Genomic DNA, 22,615 nt, shown 5'->3' with positions numbered 1-22,615 from the left:
ACTGGGTCGGGTTCGGCCTCGATTCAGCCGAGAAATTGCTAAGCGCTAAGTACCTAAGTATAATTTTTTTGCTGTAACGTAATGAATGGACGGTCGAGAGTAATTCATCGAACGATCAATAAATTTTTTTAATTTTTTTTTTACCTTTTTTCCTTAATATGGTTCTATATGTACAGCTTCCAAAAGTCCCCCTTCTGGGCTAAGGCCTCCTCTCCTCGTGACATGGATTTAGAGTTTATTCCACCACGTTACTCCATACGGTCTGCATCTTAGTTGCATGGGTTTTGGAATGTAATTTCGGTACATTGCTAATTTTACTATGACGGCTCATGAGATACAGCCTGGTGATAGACGGATGGACAGCGAAATAATCTCTAAATATCTTAGCAATCGGGTCCCGTTTTACCCTTTGGGTAAAACAAATATCCTAGTAAATTTTTAGTTAACAATACATTTGTTAGTTATCATAATACATTTTATCATGGGCTCATATTATCAGCTAGTTGAATATAAGTATTACTTTATATGACTCTATTGATAATTATTTTTGTTTTTAAAATATTTGTTTTTTAATATTACTTATAAATGTCATGTGGCTACTCGCTTAATGAGACACCGTGAGAGTCTGTGGAAGGAATGGCTAGGCCCGTTTTCGTCGTCGTCATCGTCTTTGCGCCAGAGGTATGGTTATGGTCATGTCTTGGACAACATTGAGATGCGCCAGAATGCCTTTTACAAATATTTTTTTTGTGAGGTTGGGGAGTTTTCCGGAACACGTGCTTGCATCTGGGCGTTTGCTGTGCTTAAGACAGGGCTGAAAACCGCTGACAGGCTTGCTATCTTCTAAAATATTAGAGATATCGCATTTTCTCACTGCACATTTTCGCTTTACTTTTGTTTATTTTAATTAATTTCATCGTTTATTTCATATTTTTTCATATTTTTTCACATTTTAATTTTTCTATTATAATTTCGCTAAGTCCTATCCGTTACGTAGTATTAGATTTTTTCATATAAAATTTTTGTTCGATTTTGACCGCAATTTTTCGTGAATCCTACTCGGATCCACCCCCAGATCATCACCCCGCACTCGTTTTCTCGATTTCCACTCGGGAAATCGAAAAAAAGCCCCCCCACCCTCCCTCTTGTCATTTGGTATATCGACTCAGGTGACCTTGTAAAGGAAATTCAAAAATATTTTTCTATTTTTTCCAAATTAGACTCGTTTCAGTAACACATTAGGCTAACTTTTAACTTTTAATAAGGTCATTTTCTTCTCCAGCTGATGATCCCTACACAAAAATGACGTAGCAGCATAAAGAAAACTATGGACAGTACCTGTCGTGCGGGATAATCTAGTCTGGGACCAGATTTGTTAAATCCAGATGGACTCGGAGATGGAGACCGCTTCGGAGGCCTCTGTTAAAAAACATCGACCGCTGCAGACGGACGACTCCGACTCCGAAAACGAGGGAGTCAAGTCGGCGAGACCCGCTGCCCACCGCCGCGGCGAAGTTAAAGGTAACGGCCTCACCCGGGCTAGGACCGAATTAAAGGAAAAAGAGGAGGAGGAACGAGAAGTTGCCTTCGAGAGGGCGCTCCGTAGCCGTGCCTTTAAAAAGGCACCAACCGAAAGAAAGGACGCAGTAGTGCCATCATCGTCGGTAACAAAAAGCATGGCGGACCCGGCGACGCTCGGAGCGGAGGAGCTGCACGCGGAGGCGGAGCGCAACGTAGCCGCTATCCTCACGGTTGCCAAAAAATCAGGCAACCTCAAGTTCGGCTATATTAAAAGCCTGAAGGAATCGGCTGCCGCCCTACAGGCTATAGTCGAGGTCCTCTCTTCTCGCACTGAGGCGGAAGAGACACGGCGTCTGCAGGCGGACAATAGCCGCCTGCGCCGGGAGGTCGAAAACCTCAAAGAGGACCTGAAGGCTCACAGGAGGGAGTTTGCCGACATGAGGGCGACCATGAGGGCTTCGAGTGGGCCTTCTCTGGCCACTCCATCCACCGATGCAATGATTGATGAACTGAGAGAGTTCATCACGATCTCGATCGGTGCGATGCTGGACGCCAGACTCCCTCCCCCGAGAGTAAGCAGTCCACCAGCTACAACCGTAGAGCTGGACGTGCCGAGGCCTTCGATGCCACCCACGGCTTCTGCTCCCAAAAAGCAGAAGCAGTCCAAAAACAATAGGACAACCCCGGCTGCAACGGTACCACCGGCAGCTAGGACACCCATCCCTTCAGCTCAAGCTGGTACGGGGCAGGAGGAAAGTTGGGCCACTGTTGTCCGGAAAGGGAAAAAGGATAAGAAACCTTCCCCACCAGTGGCAAGCAAGCTCACAACCACCCCGGCGGTAACATTGAAAAAGGGCAAAATATCCATGCCCCGCACCGCTGCCGTCATCATCTCTCTGCAGCCTGAGGCAGAGGAAAAGGGAGTGACGTACGCCCAGGTGCTAGAGAAGGCCGAGCAGAGCGTCGACCTGGCGCAGCTGGGCATAGGGGAGGGCATCAAGATCCGCCGCGCTGCCACCGGTGCTAGGGTCCTAGAGTTGCCTAAGTCGCAGAGTCAGGAGCAGGCTGGGCGACTGGCGGATAAGCTCCGCGTCGCCCTGGATGGAGTGGCCAACGTCGTTCTACCCGTGAGGATGACCGAGTTGAGGATCACGGGGCTGGACGACTCGGTCACAAAGACCAAGCTGGCCGCAGCCATAGCCAGGGTTGGCAATTGCCCCGTTGACTCTGTCCGAGTCGGGACTGTCGGCACAGGTCCTGCGGGAGTGGGCATGGCTACAGTGAGGTGCCCAACGGTGGCGGCTAAGACTCTCGCCAACAGTGGCAGGTTCCTAGTGGGATGGAGCTCTGCTAGAGTCAGGGTACTAGAACAGCAACCTCTTCGCTGTTTCCGGTGCTTCGGCCTCGGGCACACGAGAGCCCTCTGCCCGTCAAAGGTTGACAGGAGCTCGCTGTGCTACAGGTGTGGAGGTGCGGGACACCTGGCACCGTCGTGCTCTGCACCAGCCCACTGCGCAGTCTGTGCAGAGGCTGGGAGGCCCTCAGGGCACTCGATGGGTGGCAGGGACTGCAACCCTCCCCACACGAAAGGCAAGGCGGTCCAAGGAACCAGGGCCGCCCCAATTGAATGTAGCCGTCAGGCCTCGGAGGAAGCTCAACGAACCAAAAAATGCACAGACAACTGAGCTTCCTCCAAACGAACGTAAACCACTGCGCCGGAGCGCAGGACCTGCTGCTGCAGTCCATGGCGGAGTGGCAGGTAGACCTGGCGGTGGCCTGCGAGCCCTATTTCGTCCCTCCCCTACCTCACTGGCTGGGGGACTCGGACGACACCGTGGCGGTTCTCACGAGGAGCGGAACGGGCCCCCCCCTCTCACTCATCGAGAGGGGCTCGGGCTACGTAGTGGTGGGGTGGGGGGAGTACGTCATCGTCGGTACGTACTTCTCCCCTAACCGCAGCCTGGCTGAGTTCGAGACTTATCTCGGCTTAGTCAGAGCTGCGGTGGCCAGGCAGTCGCCGAAACCTATACTGGTTCTCGGCGACTTAAACGCAAAGTCGCGTGCCTGGGGCAACCCCGCCACGAATCCGCGAGGGAGGGCCGTCCAGGTGTGGGCCCTGCTCTCCGACCTGTCCCTTCTCAACAGGGGGCAGGTACACACCTGCGTGCGACATCAGGGGGGTTCCGTGGTGGACGTTTCGTTCGCCACCCCTGTCGTTGCACGCAGAGTGGTCGACTGGAGAGTGGAGGAGGAGGTGGAGACTCTATCGGATCACCGGTACATCCGATTTGAGATCTCCACCTCTCGCAGGCCGGCGGAACCCCAGAGGGTGCCGACTACGCTGCCGAGGTGGTCTCTCGGCCAGGTCGATCGAGAGCTGGTCAAGGAGGCCGCCATCATGCAGCGGTGGGGTTCCGCAGGGAGGACGGAGGGCGCCAGCGCAGAGGAGCTGGCGGGCCGCATGCGCAGTTCGCTCAAGGAGGTCTGCGATGCGGCCATGCCTCGGACCCGGCGCAGGGTTCCGCGCCGGCACGTCTATTGGTGGTCGCCCGAAATCGCCGACCTTCGGGCGACGTGCTGCCGGGCGCGGAGGGCCTACGTCCGCTGTCGAAGGCGCAACGGCCTCGACACGGACCTGGAGGGACAGATGCTGGACGCTTATCGCCAGTTGAAAAAAGATCTGCAGCTGGCGATAAGCAAGGCCAAGGAGAAGGCCAGGGAGGAGCTTCTGGCGGGTCTCAATCGAGACCCGTGGGGGCGCCCGTACCGCGGTGTACGCGGAAAGTTCCGCACCCAAGGCGCCCCCGTGACTGAGACGCTGCCACCGAGACTCCTCCTGCGCCTGGTCGAGGAACTCTTTCCCCATCCAGGCGAGCATGTCCCTCCGCAGATGGCCCCCCGCTCCGTGATCGAAGACACAGTGGCTCCACCACTGATCACGGAGCGGGAGATGGAGATGGCCCTCGGCCGCTTGAGGGCCAAGAACACGGCGCCGGGTCCGGACGGGGTTCCAGGGCGTGTTCTGTGCGACGCCCTGGAATTCCTGGGTGCAAGGCTTCGGGAGCTGTTCGACGAGTGCCTGTGCAGCGGGCAGTTTCCGAAGCCTTGGAAGGAAGGAAAGTTGGTCCTGTTGCCGAAGGAAGGTCGGCCGACGGATTCCCCTTCGGCATACAGGCCAATAGTGCTGCTGAACGAGACGGGCAAACTCTTCGAGAAGGTCCTCGCAGCCCGTCTCGTTCAGCACCTCGAAGAGGTCGGTCCGGGTCTCTCAGAGGCTCAGTACGGGTTCAGGGCGGGCCGGTCGACGGTCGACGCCCTGGACGCCCTGAAGACTCGGACGACGGAAGCGGTGGCCCGGGGGCAAGTCGTCCTGGCGGTGTCGCTCGACGTGGCGAACGCCTTCAACAGTCTCCCTTTCGAGACGATACGGGAGGCACTCCGATACCATGGGGTGCCGACCTATCTCAGGAGGCTGCTGGAGGCGTACCTCCAGGACAGGGAGGTCCTCTGGGCGGGGGTCGATGGGAGGTTGGTCCGGCGTCGGGTGGGCTGCGGCGTTCCACAGGGGTCGGTTCTCGGCCCAATCCTGTGGAACGTCGGTTTCGACTGGCTCCTGCGAGCTCCCGTCCTTCCCGGGATGGGGGTGTTGTGCTACGCTGACGACACCCTCGTCACGGCGACTGGGCGGGACTTTCGGGAGGCGGCACGCCTCGCCGAGGTCGGAACGGCTCTCACCGTGGACCGTATGGGAATGCTGGGCTTGAGGGTCTCCATATCCAAAACGGAGGCCCTCCTGTTCCACGGTCCACGGCAAGGACCCCCACGAGGGGCGAGTATCACCGTCCGGGGGACGGTGATCAAGGTGCAGGCCCAGATGAGGTATCTGGGCCTCATCCTGGACGGTCGATGGAGCTTCGGGCAGCATTTTGTCCATCTCGGCCCGAGGCTCATCAACGCCGCCGCCGCTCTCGGCCGCCTCCTTCCGAATGTGGGGGGGCCGGGATCGCTATGCCGGCGTCTATATTCCGGCGTAGTGAGGTCGATGGCGCTGTACGGTGCCCCGATCTGGGTCGACGCCCTCACCGCTGACAACCGGGCCCTGCTGCGTAAGCCGCAGAGGGTCATAGCGGTGAGAGGCATCAGAGGGTACCGTACGGTGTCGTGGGCTGCGGCGACACTTCTCGCGGGCGATCCGCCCTGGGAGCTCCAGGCGGAGGTGCTCGCGGAAGTGTACCGGTTCCGGGTCGAGGCGAGGAACCGCGGCGACCGTCCAGGGTCGGCGGAGGTCGGGCGGATCAGGGCTCTAGCCCAGCGAGCCCTGATCGCCCGATGGCAGGAGGATCTGGGGTCACCCACGGCGGGCCTGGCGACAGTGGAGGCGATCCGGCCCCACTTGAGTCGCTGGGTCGAGAGGAAGAAGGGCACACTCACCTTCAGGATGACGCAGGTACTTACCGGGCACGGATGCTTCGGTAAGTACCTGCACGGGATAGCGCGGCGGGAGGTGTCACCCTCCTGCCACGAGTGTGGTGCGCCAGTCGACACGGCGCACCACACCCTGAGTGAGTGTGCTGCGTGGGGGCCCCAGAGGCACACCCTTGCGGCGACTATGGGCGGAGACCTCTCGCTGCCGAGCATCGTCAACGAAATGCTCGGTAGTGAGACGTGTTGGTCGGAGATGCGCTCCTTCTGCGAAAACGTGATGTCGCAGAAGGAAGCCGCGGAGCGGGAGCGGGAAGAGGATGCCGCTGCAGACCCGCTCCGCCGAAGACGACCGGGGAGGAGGAAGAAGCGCTACGCGCACCTTCTCCCCCCGCCTCAATAGGCGTCGCGGGGACTAGGGGGGGTCTCAGTACCCCGAGAACCCCCCCTAGGTGTAGGAGGCCCGCATAGGCGGGCCGACCGTCAGGGCGTCACGGTAGCATGCGCAAGCGATCCCGTGGCGCCCGCCGAAAGACGGAGAGGGTACCGCTGGTTTTTTAGTGGGTAAACCCGGCGTACCTGGGCGCACTCGGCGTCCAGGGCTCCGGGGAGTCCCACACACCCCCCCACCTTCCATCACGTGGGGGAAGCGCGTAACGCGTTTTTCCAGCGAGAAAAAAAAAAAAAAAAAAAAAAAAAAAAAAAAAAAAAAAAAAAAAAAAAAAAAAGGGCTGAAAACCGCTGAATATATCTGAATGATATTAATTATAGAAATAACTACCAAGCGACTACAAAAAAGACATGCAAACATCTTACAATGGCCTATTAATTATGTTATTAAAATAATAAGCATTTTTAAATACTGTAGTTAGACACCTGAAGTTTATAATTAGTCCCATTCATAAACGCTTTAAAACAATTCGTAAAATATATATTGGTGTAAAAATATATCAAACGATTAAATAATAATAAACTTTTACGTATCATGTAAAAATCAAATTAAAATTAATGTTACCAATAAAGTCGCAGACAAAAATTATAATATTAGATTAATGTGTAGGTACAGTGAAATAAAAAGCAAAAACTACAAATAGTTTAAAGTGACAGTGCGCGCCTTCGTGTGTAAACTGGTATATACCTGCCTGTTAGTGTCCCAAAAGTGCACGAGTACTTTCCTCCTCATAAGTATGAATATGTGTGAATTGGCTTCATTCGAGTTACATCAGTTCCTCTTTTTACATTAATCGTTGCCAGAAAATTTTAAAATATAATTTTATAGCCTTACTTATCATTGTAGGATTTCTTCTTCATCTCAAAAAAATAAAATACAAACGATAATTATATATATATATATAGAATTTGTTACTGTAAGCTTTTTTCCGGAGTTATCTGTTAGAAGATTTTTTTTATTTACTTGGGATATTAAATATGACAATATTTAAGGAACCTTCACCTTATTTTTACAGAATATCTATTTTTATTATTATTTAATATATTTTTTATGGCATTGGTTGGCGGACGAGCATATAGGCTACCTGATGGTAAGTGGTCACCACCGCCCATAGACAAAGGCGCTGTAAGGAATTAAAAAATTAACCATCCCTTACATCACCTATGCGCCACCAACCTTGGGAACTAAGATGTTATGTCCCTTGTGCCTGTGATTACACTGGCTCACTCACCCTTCTAACCGGAACATAACAATACAGTGTACTGTTATTTGGCGGTATATCTTATTAGTAGGTGGTACCTACCCAGACGGGCTTACACAAACCAAGTCAATTAAATGGTTTTTTTTCGTAATCGACAAGCACAAATCACGGTGCAACGGCTCTGTCGCCTAATAAATCAGTGCGGGATGAGACGTGGAATTGAATAGATTCGTGACGCCCAATCAAGCAAGATGTGTATTTATACGTATATCCATTTTTAATGAAAATGTTTAGATCTACGAGAGAGACCTGCGGCTCCTACAGCTTCAGTGCGAATGGGTGGACATTTTCGTTTTGTTTACAGCGGATTGAACTTGCGCCACACATTCTATGCAAAGGAACTCAGTTACTGAGATCCAGTTGGTCAACAAAATAATTAATTTGTAAATATATTTTATTTACGTTTTTCCTTTGTTGCATACAATTATTTAATTTCCCATTTTTAATCATATAAATGCTTAGTGATATTATTTTCATGTAATAGGCTATTTTATTGCAACTACGCATATGTACAGTCGGGGTAAGAAAAGGTTCGTCACCTTAAGGTCTATTTTCGTTTGCTTAGTATGCGCGATAACCTGCTTTACCAATTGAGTATGACATATTGAGTTAGAAAAGGTTCGTCACCTTAAGATCTATTTTCGTGTGCGTGATAATCTGCTTTACCGATTAGTTTGACATATTGCGTCGCAATGTACACTATTTTGAACCTAGTTATTATACTATGTTAGTTTAATTTTATGTGCAGTTTTCTGTTTAATGCTTTGATCTGATCTGATAAAGGAATGAATTTGAAAACTGACGAAGGTTTTCTTACTCTGACTGTACACGTATTCAAAGTATGCAAATAGTTACGGCGATATTTTTAATGTTAAATGTACTTAGACGGGCAAATAAGTCACCTGATGGTAAGTAGTCACCACGGCCCAAAGACATTGGTGCTGTAAGATTTATTAACCATTTATTGCATAACAACAATGCGCCACCAACCTCCGGGGGCTAAAATGTTATGACTCTTGTGCCTGTGTTTGCACACTCATCGTTCAAGCCGCAACACAACAATGCTCAGTATAGTTGTTTGGCAGTAGAATATCTGATGAGTAGATGGTACCTACACAGACGGGCTTGGAAAAAGCCCTTCCACCAAGTATCATATATATTTCAGATAGACCATGGCGACAGCGACAATAGCAACTGCAATGCTGTTATTTAAGAACCTACTCACGAATCTCAGTCGTGAATGTTGAATGTGATTCGCTATTTGCATGTTTTATATTTTTATAGACACTCAATACATTATTTCAGGATTTTAAGACAAAATCTATTTATTTATTACTTTATTATATTTTAAGGGTTTAAGACATTAAAATATTATATATGAAACTCAAATATTTATTTATAATAGCTGTAGTAATCGTAATATTGTATCAATTAATATTTACATTAACATTTATTTATATATATTAACAATTACCTTAATACTTACTAACTTTGTATCTTGATAATTGCAAAAAAAAAAACATAATAATTTAACAAGAAATAACAATTATTTTTTATCACAAAATTATACCGTACCTTAAATGTTAGCACCTTGCTGATCCAGGATCAAAGTAAAAAGTAAAAGTGTTCTGTACCGAGCTTAAATCATACATTGCCTTACTACAAATCACGTGACTCAATATTGAACAGAAAAGTCAAAGTACCCTCTTATTTAATATCAATGTTATCAACACAATTCAAATTTTTTTAATAATTTCCTACTTAATCTGACACATGCGTATATATTTTAAACATTTTAATTATTCAATGTCGTATCATTTTATACTGTGAAGAGTCTAGTCTTAGAGATTAGTTACTATACTCTAAATATTTAGAATGTAAATACTTTTTATGAATACTTATCTTGACATAAAATGATTTCTTGTATATTTAGTTTTAGTTTTAAGATAATTTTCTGTCAGCTACAAACACGACTACGATATGAGCTATTATTCATAAATATATAATACATAAATATGCATATAGTTTTACATTATAGGCATGATAATATCGATTATAAGTAATTTATAAAATATTATACGCTATCACGTGACATAAATACACCACAAATGGCTGTCTTGTGACGTCATAATGATAAAATGTTTCTGTGCCAGAATTATGTGATTTTATACGGAATCCTACAAATCCTCTAAAGATTTATATAAGATCTAAATCTAAGAGATTTATATTAAATCTAAGAGATTTATATAAGAGAATAATTTTATTACGTTAAATATACTTTGACTCTTGTAAAATGTCTTTATAAAAATATGTTCAAATTTGACTAAATATCATATTTAAAAAAAAAGTTCTTTATTAAAACTTCTAATAAAAAGATTGTATTTAATTGTAACTCTCAGATATTTAATATAAAACAAAAGGTGGATGGAGCAAACGAAGCATTAGAGTGAAGCAACAAATTTTAAAATGAAAAACAAAGAAAAAAGTCAGTGTGGGCCACGTTTTCCAAGAAGACGACAAGCTTGAAGTCCAGCGAAGATCTGCTGATGTTCAGTAAAAATATAAAATATAAAAACGCCAAAATGTATAAAAGTAAAATGTAATAAAGTCACGGGCAACTGTGAGCCCGTGTATGTTGTAAGTTAAAAAAAAGCAACAAAAGCCAATACAAAATCGAAAAAACCAGTCGTAATTTTATTAATGTGTCGATAAAAATTCATAATAACTAAAGTAAAAGCGCTCTTGACGAGTCTACTATCAACTATATTAGCTATGTAATATAAGTTTTTTTTGGGTATAATAATTTGTATGATATATTTTATATATTTTAATATGTTGTTGTTTTTTTTATATAGTTAGGCGGACGGGCAATGGTAATGGGTAAGTGGTCACCACCGCCCGTAGGAATTAGCTCAGTTAGAAATATTAAACATTCCTTATATCGTAAATACGCCACCAACCTTGGGAAGTGAGTGTTCCTTGTGCCTGGAGTTACACTGGCTCCCCTTCAAACCGGAACACAGCAATACTGAGTGTAAGTAGCCGTAAAGTATATGATGAGGGGTTAGCACTTACCCAGATGGGCTTGCACAAGGCCCGGGTAAAACTAAATACCGAGTTAAAGTAAGTTGGTGACTTTTTATCAATTTTTATTTACCAAATAAATTAATAAAAGTACAAATCAAAAAACGCTCTCAGACATCAATCCGTACATACATTTGAATATTAAGCTAGGTACTTATAATACATATCAATTACATATTTATTTATACACGTACATTTTACAAGGTTACGATGAATATAAACGATACAAGTATATGTAATAAACAGCTGTTACGTGTGATTTATTCTTAATAACATAATACTTTTTGATTAGAAATCTTATTTGATTAATTCCATCAGATAAGTTAATTTGAAAATATTTAAAAATAACAATAGGTGAATAAAAATGTTCTACGTTTTATAACTATTTATTTATTTTAATTGTAACTCAATTATAATCTGCATATCATTAGAAAACGAGTATGACGCATCTGTTATAATTTAGGAGTTTAATATAATGGATTTCTTATCTCAGTCGTTAATTGTGTTCCGTCAGACTTGGACATACTGACTACGTTTAATAATGTTTAGTAAAAGTACTCGTTTTTTATCGAGAAGACTTACCAGTGCAGCTAGTTTGAGGTGCGTTTCAAAGTTAAATATTATTTTTAATATAAAGACGTGGAGTTAATGCGAGGATCTTATAATCGTTTCGAGTTGATTTGTTGTTTATTGTCAGTTGAGAAAATTATTTTATTTTATAAATATAAGAGTAAAAAAAAATATCGTAGGTACTCGGTGAAGGCAAAACATTATGAGGAAAAATTTGTGTGATAAAAATCTGCCAAGTGAATCAATCAAGCTGCATTGGAGCTGCGTCGCGAAATAAGCTCAAAACCTTTTCCACGAAAGAAAAGAAAGTCTTTGACAAGCAGTAAGACGTTTACAGGCTGCATTTACTTTACTTTTTTATTTAATAAGTTATAAGTACTAAAAATCTAATGTAGGTACTAAGGAAAAATCTGGTAGAAGGTATTTGCCGAAAAATATGTATTTGATAAATTTGTTTTCTTTTGAATTTAATAAATAGGCAAACGGACAAATATGCCACCTGATGGTTAGTGCTTACCACTGCACTGGCACTCTAAGAAATATTTACCATTCCCAACATGACCTCCGCGCTACCAACCATAGGAACTAAAATGTTCTGTCAATTGTGCACACTCACACACCTTTCAAACCCGAACTCAACACAAAGTATTGCTATTTAGATGTAGAATTTTTCATGAGTGGGTGGTATCTACGCGGATACCCTGTACAAAGTGATATCACCAAATTCCTAGATTTTAATATACCACTAGCTTCAAAAGGCAAAGCACCGTAAAAAATATTTCTAGATACTGCTTTTGGAGCAGTCCCGTCCGGCCAACAGGCCGCTCATGAAAAATTCTACCGCTAAATAGCAATACTTTGTATTCTGCTCCTGCAACAAGATGTTAAAATCTGCTCTGTTATGTTTTTCACACAAAACACCAAGATTGATATCTTTTATTATCAATTATATTGTGGCTAATACATAATATCTAATATTGAGTGTTCCAACTGATAATGAACGAGATAAATATCTGTGGCAACAATTTCAGTAATACGACATTTTGTAAATATAGTACTCGATATAATAATAATCAGTATTTATTACTGTTTTAAACAACGTTATTCGTCGTGGGTCACCAAGGTATCCCATTTCATATATTAAAATATCTATATAAATAATATCTGGATGTTGGTTTTTGTTATGAATATATTTCTAGATTTATGTAACAAATAACATTCGTACGTCGGACACACGTACGTTGCCAGCAGAACTCGATATGTTTATTTTATTTGTTCTATGTAATATAATTATAAAATTATATTATTGTTAGAGAAATTGATAGAGACATCTCTCTAGAGAGATTAATAGAGTTTTGCGAAAATAAAGTACATACCGTTTTATTTAAATATTGTAATCATTTTTGCAAGCGGATCGTACATAAGACAATAAATAATAATAAATACCTACATGTTATTAAAACAACACACGAATTTGTATAATGAACAATTTTAAATTATCTTTTATTAAATGAACATGAAAGTAATATTTTATGACTTTGCTAGACGAACGGACAAGTAAAAGTATGAGGTCACTGGCCATAGACATTGGCGTCGTTAATATTTTAATAATTTCTAAAATAACCACCAACCTTGGAAATTGAGATGTTTTATATCCCCTGTGCCTGTAGTTAAACTGGATCACTCATCCTTCAAATCGGAATAGAACAATACGTAAGTAAGTATTACTGCGTAGCGGCAGAATATATAATGAGTTGGTGTTACCTACACAGACGGCTTGCACAAAGCCCTACCACTAAGTGTTTGTATTTTGTTCTCTATGTTTTGCTTATCCATTCAACCGTCTATGATTATACTTTCGCTAACGTTACTGACTGAAAAGAAGAGGTATTTTCTATTTATATTTGTCGTTCAATATAAAACAAATATACCCCCCTTATTTTACCCGTCCGATGCTGGGGCAGATAGTTAGAAATAATTTACAATTAACAATTTACAGGGTTGCTCGTAATCTTCAGCTACAGGCAAATGAAGGCTATTTGCATAATCCTGGCAGCGAGCCCCTGTTCCATGCCACTTTGGGCGACGTGATAGCGGAGACTGCGCATCGATACCCAGGCCGTGTAGCCATCCGGTCCATACATGAAGACATCTCCATAACTTACGATGAATTGTTGAGCCAAGTAAGAAGTCAAACTTATTCATAATTAATTATCTTGCAAATAGATAAGATGCTTTGGTTAAAAAACAAAAGAGGTCGTCGTGGGACTCCCGTTCGAAACGAACTTGCTTTTATATAAATAAATAAATATTGGACAACATCACATACATTAATCTGATCCCAATGTAAGTAGCTAAAGTACTTGTGTTATGGAAAATGAGAAGTAACGACCGTACCACAAACACCCAGACCCAATACAACATAGAAAACTAATGAACTCTTTCTACATCGACTCGGCCGGGAATCGAACCCGGGACCTCGGAGTAGCGTACCCATGAAATCCGTTGTATACACGACTCGACCACGGAGGTCGTCAGTATATACATATCATGTATAAAAAATATATAATAACACACATACCAGAAACAATAAAATAAATTCACCATTTTTGAGAATAATTAAATGAGTTGTTAAAATTGTTATTAAAAATCCCGTGAGAAATAAAACTATAATAAAAACTAACTTCAAATAATTTTATATAGAAGAGAATGAGACAGAGATAAAGAGAAAGAGGGAGAAAGGTAGCCAGGAGGAGCATGATGTTTTTTCCATACGCGACGATATCTGCCAATTAACTCTATTGTAAAAGAAGTTAGTGCCACACAAAAAAAAAAAAATTAAAAAATCCTAGGGAGTTAAAATAAATAATTACAACGACATTTACTTTGTGCAATATTATTATGTATATGAAGATTATGTAAATGACCTAAGTAGTATCAGTCAAGAGATATGAGCGAGTATCCATTAATTTTAAATAGTACATAAATAAAAAATAACGTACATGTATAATATCTTCATTCCCAGCTGAATCTTAACTAAGTACTAATTCTACTAGTTTATAACAGTTAAGATACATTCGCGATTCCATTCCGATCTTGTTTCGATTGAACATTTTAAAATTACCAATGCTACCAACCCTGCGAACGAAGGCTATGTCCCTCGTGCTTTTGATAACACTGGCATACAAAGTCCATAAACCGAAATAACACAAAATTAAACAAATGTAAAAGTAAGTATGTGATCAGTGGGTGGTACCAACTCAGACGGACTGCATAAAGCCCGACCATGAAGTGAATTTCATATATCACTAAATAATAAATTTTATTTCACACCGATAGTATATATTAGTCAATATTAAATATAATTTCAGGCTGATTCCTTAGGATGCGCACTAAGAGCTAATGGCTTCGAGAAAGGAGATAGACTGGGAATCTGGTCTCACAATTGTGTCGGATGGGTGGTGGGTCTCGTGGCAGCCGCTAGAGTTGGACTTATATCGGTGAGTGTTATAATATTTGTTAACATAATGTAACCTATATACTTCTAAAATTAAATGAATAATGTCGTGGTAAGTGTCTCATGCGGTCACAAGCGATAATAATACCTGAGCGTAGTTCACGTTATTTTAATAATACTTCAGGTTTTGAAATATGAAGATAAAAAAATCCAAATCAATATATACTTTACTGAAGTAGTAAGCTCTTGGAAGCACTACGAAATGATTTTACAAGATAAATTAATGCTTAGTATCCAAAAAGACCAAATTTAAGATCACGATGATAATTTGTTTACCTGATCAAGTCTCCAACTGATGGGGAAGTAGCCTACTCACAGAACGTAATATTAATATAGTATACAAAGTGTAGTCAAACACAGGTGTACTATCTATTTTCCGCACTTCCATGATCTAATGAGACGGCATATCTGACGACAGGAAAAAGAGAACAGACGAGAGAGACGAAGTCTTAAAGGTCCTTCCATTAACAAAGCCTACTTCCAAATTTCGGACTATTGTTTTTTTTTGTTAGGAAAACTCAGTTGCTCTTGATTAGTATGATTCAAGACTTGTTCACAGGATCTCAGTGACAGCAACCGATAAGCTAACTACTAGACCAATATATATTTTTATAGTGTTGTTTGGCGGACGAGCATATGGGCCACATGATGATAAGTGGTCACCACCGCTCGTAGACAATGGCGTTGTAAGAAATATTAACTATTCCTTTAATCACCAATGCACTACCAACCTTGGGAACTAAGATGTTATGTCCCTTGTGCCTACTCACCCTTCAAACCGGAACACAAAAATACTGAGTCCTGTTGTTTGGCGAATATCTGATGAGTGGGTGATACCTACCCAGACGAGCTTGCACAAAGTCAAGTAAAACTAATGAAGAATTTTAAGGAAAAATACGATAGTAGGATCGATTATTGTAAATAGAAATCAAACAGCGGAATTATTATTTAAACATGGAATTAAAAAAATATTCTTCTTTTTAATTATTAAAATAACTAATTTTTTTTTAGGTTTTTATCAACCCCGCGTATGAAACGAATGAGGTGAGTTTTTGTATAAAAAAAACCCAAATGAAAGGGTTGTTGATCGGCGATACGATTAAGAATAGAGATTATATTGGACGATTAAACAAAATCTTACCAGAACTACGAACGTCAAAGGAGGGATCACTTTCATCACAAATATTTCCAAATCTAAGGTCTATTATGACTTTAGGAAAAGATACGATTAAGTGAGTTATTTTATTTAGTTTTTTTTTTTTTTTTAAATTGAACAAAAATAAACGCACTAAAGCTCTCATTCTTACTTCAACACTGAGAGTTTTAGACGGTAAGAAGTGTTGTATTTTCAATAGATGCCTCAAATGACTGACGAAAATATGCCATGAAATCATAATATTCGCTATTTCTTTGAATTTGAAAAGAATCGTTAACGTCTTATTAATTATCTAGTTAGTTGTAAGTATTTTGAGAATTTGTATGTATTGCATTTTAAAAATGGAATATCGACATCAAATAATATATATATATATATTTTTTACTATGATCTTAATTTCGGTGCTTTGTTTGAAATGCTGTTGATTAAATTTATTATCAAAGTTAGAGACAAAGCCTAGATTATCTCTTTTTTTATTTTAGGAAAAGAGTAATTATTATGTTTTTAACATTTTCCGTATTTTTAATTTATAGTAATAATTGTGTTAATTTAATCAGGTAGCTTATAAATGTTTTCCTTTTAAAAAAAATTAAAAATTCCTTTTAATATATTAATTATATTGTTACATAAGATATATAGATATATGATTCTATGTCATTTATATTTGGATTTAAGACTGTTTTTTTTTAAATATATTTTTTACTTTATTTTATAATGGTGTGCACACCTTACGTGTTCCACTTAAGTAGTTAACTGTATCCTTGAACTGAGTGTAAGTCTGATTAGTATGTGCTTAAATAGCTATTAAGGAATATCGGAAAACGTTACTTTTTAGCTGGTTGATTATTATACGATTTTAATATTTACTTTTAATATGAACAAAACGGAGTTCTAAGGATTTTGCCTAATACATAAATATTATTTTTATTTGCAGTGGCGTCTCTACCATAGACAACCTGATAAATAGTTATAAAAATAATTGTGCAGTTTCCATATATGGAAAGGAAATAAAACCAGAGGATGGCAGCATTTGTCTCTTCACATCTGGTACAACGGGTGAGCTGGTTGACTATTGAAATTTGTAAACTTTATATTGAAGTCTTATGTTCTCAGTCTTTATTCATACAAATGTCGCAAGTTGTATTCTAATCGTTTTAACTATAAACGATTCGTTTTGCATTTGAAGAGGAAAATAGGAATAATATTAGCACTTACTTTTAAATATTTTTTGGTAAGGATTTTGCAAGTCCGGATAGGTAATACACACTACAAACTCTTCTTGGTAGGAATCGCTAAACAACAATACTTAATATTGTTGTGTTTCGGTTTGAAGGGTGTGCTTGCTCTTATACTTAGTAGTGTCGTGGTGGTATATGTGGTGCTGGTAATTCACTCTTAGTTGCAACATTTGCCCACCATTTAAAATAAATAAAATAGTTATATATCTGAAATTTATCGGTGACTGGTTATTGTTTGTATATATTTTGTAAGAACTGAAAATAATAATAATATTTAAATATCATGATAAAAATATATACAGTTAAAACAAATAAATATAATTCTTATCGCTACTGAGCGATTTCCTCCAGACAACCTCGGGGTCGACAGTCTATTGACATTATAGATATATGCAAAGAACGTTCCAAAGACAAGACTAAGTTAAATAAATGTTTATATATATGTACATGAGATCTAACATATAAAAATAATTAAATATTATAAAATTAATAATTTTTCGGAGTTATAGTTGCAGAAACTAATTTAATTTATTCTTGTTAAGCTTGTTGTTAAGATGACGATCGCAGCATTAAATTTAGAATAAAAAACTCATACAATTTCGATGTTTTGTAATACTTTAGAACAGATTGGGTTTGTGTTTTTTTTTTATAATTTAATTTAAACTGGCCTGTCATTATAAATGCGCCGTTCGTAGTTTTTATATAATTAAGACAGGAAATTAATTCCTTCATTTGTTGTAGGCGATCCAAAGGCTGCTATCGATTCTAATTTAGCAGTAGTTAATAATACATATTTTTCTGGAAAAAGATTGCTATTAAACGAAGAACATCAAACAGTATGTTTACAGGTAGGTCAAATTATTTGTTGTACTCAGTCAAAATCATTCAGATGCCCCTTTGGTGTGCTCTGTAAGTCATTCTATATATTTCTTACACTCTGAATAATATTTCCTCAATTTATCTCCACTATATATCAATTTTAAACGAGCCAATAAGAAGACGAGTTCCATTTACTAACCTATTTAGTATAGGACCCTTGACCTGACCTATTAATCTAATGGAATCTAATAAATATGACCCCCCAAAGTCATTACCTGCAACTGCTCCTGCATTTTCGTTAAATGTTATTTCACAATGACCAATACTCATATTTATAACATTACGTACATCGTCACATTGTTGCTAAAAAGAAAATCGCTTTAAAAACTGATGATGTATCATCATCAACATACGATAATATCCAGAGGTTAACTTTATCAAAGTGTAAGTCAAGTATAAACAAGAAAGATAAACGGTCCGAGAATTAATCCTTGTAGAATACATCGAGAGAAAAGAGAAAAGTACTTTGGATTTTAAGATTTAATCGTAACACGAAGGCTTACATATATAGATAATGTTTATTAAATAGTCATGCAAACTTAAACATAAATAGGCAATGTATTTAAAATAAGATATTTAACCTTAATTATGATTTGATTTCAGGCACCGTTGTTCCATGCTCTGGGCTCAATAGTAACATTAATCTCTGCATTGCAACATGGTTCAACGATCGTCATCGCTGCCCCAATATACAACGTAGCTGCTAATATAAATGCGCTTTGCGCTGAAAAGTAAATACTTTTATAGCATTGTATCTGCTGCTAGTCTTATATAACAAAATCTTAACCAATTCGAAGTATTCCTTCTTTTCTTTCTGAAATACGATATTTATATATTGAAAGTATTTATTTAAGTGACACTTCTGATCATAAGAAGCATATTAGTGCTTAAATTGGTTAGGGATCTAAGTTTTTATGTCACTCATATATAAAAATAGATTTTGATGTGTCCGTTGTTAGTATCGATACTTTTGACCGATTCCTATGAAAGTTGACATTATGTATTTTTTTTAAAATATTTTTATCCTATCCGCTTACTAAACGAAGAGGAAATTCTAAAAATATTGTAAATTAACAAATATATTTTTTAAAGATTTCTCGATAACATTTTTCAGGAAGATTTTTTTAATGTAACTCACATAATGGCCATACGTGAATTTCTGTACGTATATCCACGCTTCGTCGTACCATACGTCGTACATAAATTGCTTGGACAAGCAAGCAAGCAAGTACTTAAGAAGCAGTTTTATTTTCCAGATGCACAGTCGTTACTGGTACACCAACAATGTACATAGATATGCTGTCACAAATAGAGAACATGGGCAAGCTGCCCATCAAATTGCGTTTAGCTCTTGCAGCCGGCGCACCCTGTAGCCCTCAGTTAATCAGAAAAATGCATGACCAAATGAAAACTGAATTCGTGAGCGTAAGTGCATTGTAACATTATTGAATATTTAATTTACGCTTCGTTAGTTCAGCCTTAGAAGGCTACAGATTCCGGGTAAGCCTGAATTCAAAACCTAGGTCGAGCCAATACAAAGTTTAGTATTTATTTTTCTGTAAATAAATTCTCAAAAATTGCCCAAAATTTGGTAGTTGTTATTTTAACAATGATATGGGAATCCGTTGGTAATGTCAACCTGACTTCCTTAACCTGAGATCTTTGTGCATTGAGAGAAAAGAAAAAGAGAGTACCCTTTTTTCGCACAACCTTATGCGCTCTAAAAACCGTCTGCACAATGGCTAAGTGACAATGGCCGCCGTGATGGAAATCAATTAGGCTATTATTAATAATTAGTTATCCTTTGCTACGCATATAAATAAGGTATTAATCGACATAATTAAAATGCATCTGATTATGTCCACTATTTCTACTCCATCCATGTTTTCCAGCTTGGCGTTTAATTTCCGCCAAATCCGTTCGTGTCTAAGCGATCTATTTTTAGATATTATTAAAATCTGTGAAGTGAATATGTAATAAATCTTTATTCTGTATTTTTAATAGATTTTTGTTTATGAACTTTCAGGCACTTTATGGACTGACAGAAACCACAGCCTGCGTGTTCCAATCGTTACCTGGAGACAGTGTCGATGTTGTCGCCGAATCTGTTGGTTATTTAGCTGACCATACTGAGGTGAAGGTAAGCTAAACAATGCAATAGTGTGCAACGAAGTTATGTTACTAGAAAATTATTATCTAATACCTATGGACTACGAGCATGTTAGTGAATGATCATATACTATAAAGCTTATTAAATACTATGTTCGTTATTTGTTTGAACACGAAAGTCTCAGTATTCAAATAAATCCTTATTACGTAAGACAAACTATTTATTAAAAAAGATAAGGAACTATGTAGCATCACGCTTTTAGCGAAAAGCAGTAAAAGCGTGTGCATTCAATTTTATGAGCAAATAAAAAAAAAGAGATACAAGTTCTAATCCACCACTTTATATTACAATAATATCACAATATGATAGTTACGTAGATTTTTATAAATATTTATTTCGTTATACTAATAATCAGGACTGAAGCTGTGACTTAAATATTGTTATACAATTAATTTACTATTTACAACATGTTCCAATTTATTTATAGGTTATTGATGAAAAAGGTGAAATATTGCCATTTGGAGTTCCTGGAGAATTAATGGTTAGAGGATACAATAATATGATTTGTTACTGGGATGAACCTGAAAAGACGAAAAAGACTTTAAGAGAAGATGGTTGGCTGTATACGGGGTAAGATGTTATAAAAAGTCAATTTCAAAGAGATTTAATCAATAACAAAAACTCGTTACGTAATACTACTAATCAATTGATTTTATTATATTTTTTGGTATGTGCTGTGTAATGCATAGGGGATGAAACAAAACCTTATAAACGTAATAACGTATTTTATTCACTCATCGGTTAAATAATTTAAATTGCATTTCAGAGATAAGTTTACATTATCTCCAGAAGGGTATGGAAAAATCGTTGGGAGGTTTAAGGATATAATCATACGGGGCGGAGAGAACATTGCGCCGAAAGAGATCGAGGACCAGTTGATCACACATCCAGACATAATAGACTGTCAGGTATAGTAGTATATAATGTAAAAACTGTCATGTCTAACCGTCACAAATGTCATATTCAACATGTTCCTCATATCTTGAGATACTGAGGAGTATATTATTCAGAGATGGATCCAGATATGAGGCTAATCAATACCCAAACACCGAAGAAATAATATCTTTAATTTAAGACACACAACACGTCACAATTACTTGAGTACCCTGTACCGACTGATTAATACATTATAAAAAAGTTGAGAGGTGTCAAGGGACACCCGGATGGAACGAAATTCATAATAATTATTTTTTTATTATTTAGTATGTACAAAAAACCTGTACACACTCAACAAAAATAATCGTCGCGACACCACACTGTTCAATGCGAAATAGAAATGAAAATATCTGGCTTGCTTTCTATAAGAGAGAGAGAGAGGCAGACAGAGAAACATGCGCACGCCGCACAATAGCTTACTATAGCAAAAAGTGTCGTTACAACTTTTCGTGAGAATTTAAATAATAAATCTAATAAAAAAATTCATCATGCCAAATATGAAGTACGACTAAAAAGGCGATGTGCTGACAGCACAGGATAATAAATTTGTAATTTATTCCGTCACGTCTTTCCGTACTAGTTAAGGTTGGTGGATGTTGCAGAATAACATTCAACTTATGCAGGTTACCTTACCAAGATTGTGATTTCATTACCACGAATACAACACGACACAGAAGACGAAATGAGTTGTTAATTAAAAAATAAGCAAAAGAAATCTTAGTGGTATTTGATGCTGGTGAACGAATTTATGACTCGGTTAAGTCCCGTGTATGTTATTATCTCTATACCACAGATGCCTTATAATTAATATTGGAATTCCTATAAATTTTTTGGAAAACCTATGTTTTTTGCCGTAACTCTTTTGGCTTCATATTAAATTATTTTGGCTATATAATATACACGATATTTTTCGCACCAGCCCAGCCTATGAAAGCTTATATACTTTTATTTATTTATTACACAGGTAATTGGAGTACCAGATGAAAGACTCGGCGAAGAACTTTGCGCGGTTATAATACCAAGAGAAGGAGCGAAATTCACACTAGATAACATGGCGAAACATTGTAGTGGAAAATTGGCTCGTTTCAAAATTCCTAAACTTTTAAAGACTGTCGACGAGTTTCCTAGAACAGCATCAGGTAAAATACAGAGATATAAAATAAAGGAACTGATTGAGTCTGGAAAAATATAAATATACTATAGTATATGTATATCTGTCTAACTTTTAATTTAAAAAATACGCCACAGTATCTCCTCTCACATTGAAACTGTCACTTTTATATTATATTACCTACTCTGTATTGTATTGTATTGTACTCTGTGTAATTGACATTAATTTGATAGCATGTTGAAGTATTCTTATACTTTTCTGTATTTTGTATCCCTTAAAAAATATAAATATAAAAATGA

General features: G+C 39.4%; 2 protein-coding genes across 2 annotated transcripts; both read left to right on the top strand.

The window, feature by feature from the left end:
* The first annotated feature begins 1,385 nt into the window (after window positions 1-1,385).
* LOC125066393 lies at window positions 1,386-3,206 on the top strand. The gene has a single exon (XM_047674456.1). It carries the CDS (start codon window positions 1,386-1,388, stop codon window positions 3,204-3,206), a length of 1,821 nt encoding a protein of 606 aa, XP_047530412.1.
* Window positions 3,207-11,238: 8,032 nt separating this feature from the next.
* LOC125066297 (medium-chain acyl-CoA ligase ACSF2, mitochondrial) lies at window positions 11,239-22,615 on the top strand. The gene is made up of 12 exons (XM_047674330.1): window positions 11,239-11,339; window positions 13,309-13,492; window positions 14,681-14,809; window positions 15,838-16,058; window positions 16,917-17,038; window positions 17,962-18,068; window positions 18,703-18,830; window positions 19,356-19,524; window positions 20,126-20,239; window positions 20,697-20,839; window positions 21,036-21,177; window positions 22,170-22,615. The coding sequence occupies exons 1-12, from the start codon at window positions 11,281-11,283 to the stop codon at window positions 22,395-22,397; spliced, it is 1,746 nt and encodes a 581-aa protein (XP_047530286.1). The 5' UTR covers window positions 11,239-11,280; the 3' UTR covers window positions 22,398-22,615.

The sequence above is a fragment of the Vanessa atalanta genome, chromosome 9 (assembly GCF_905147765.1).
Source record: "Vanessa atalanta chromosome 9, ilVanAtal1.2, whole genome shotgun sequence".
Classification (NCBI taxonomy): Eukaryota; Metazoa; Arthropoda; class Insecta; order Lepidoptera; family Nymphalidae; genus Vanessa; species Vanessa atalanta.
The sequence above is the reverse complement of the archived record's forward strand: the minus strand, read 5'-3'. Positions and strand labels throughout refer to the sequence as shown.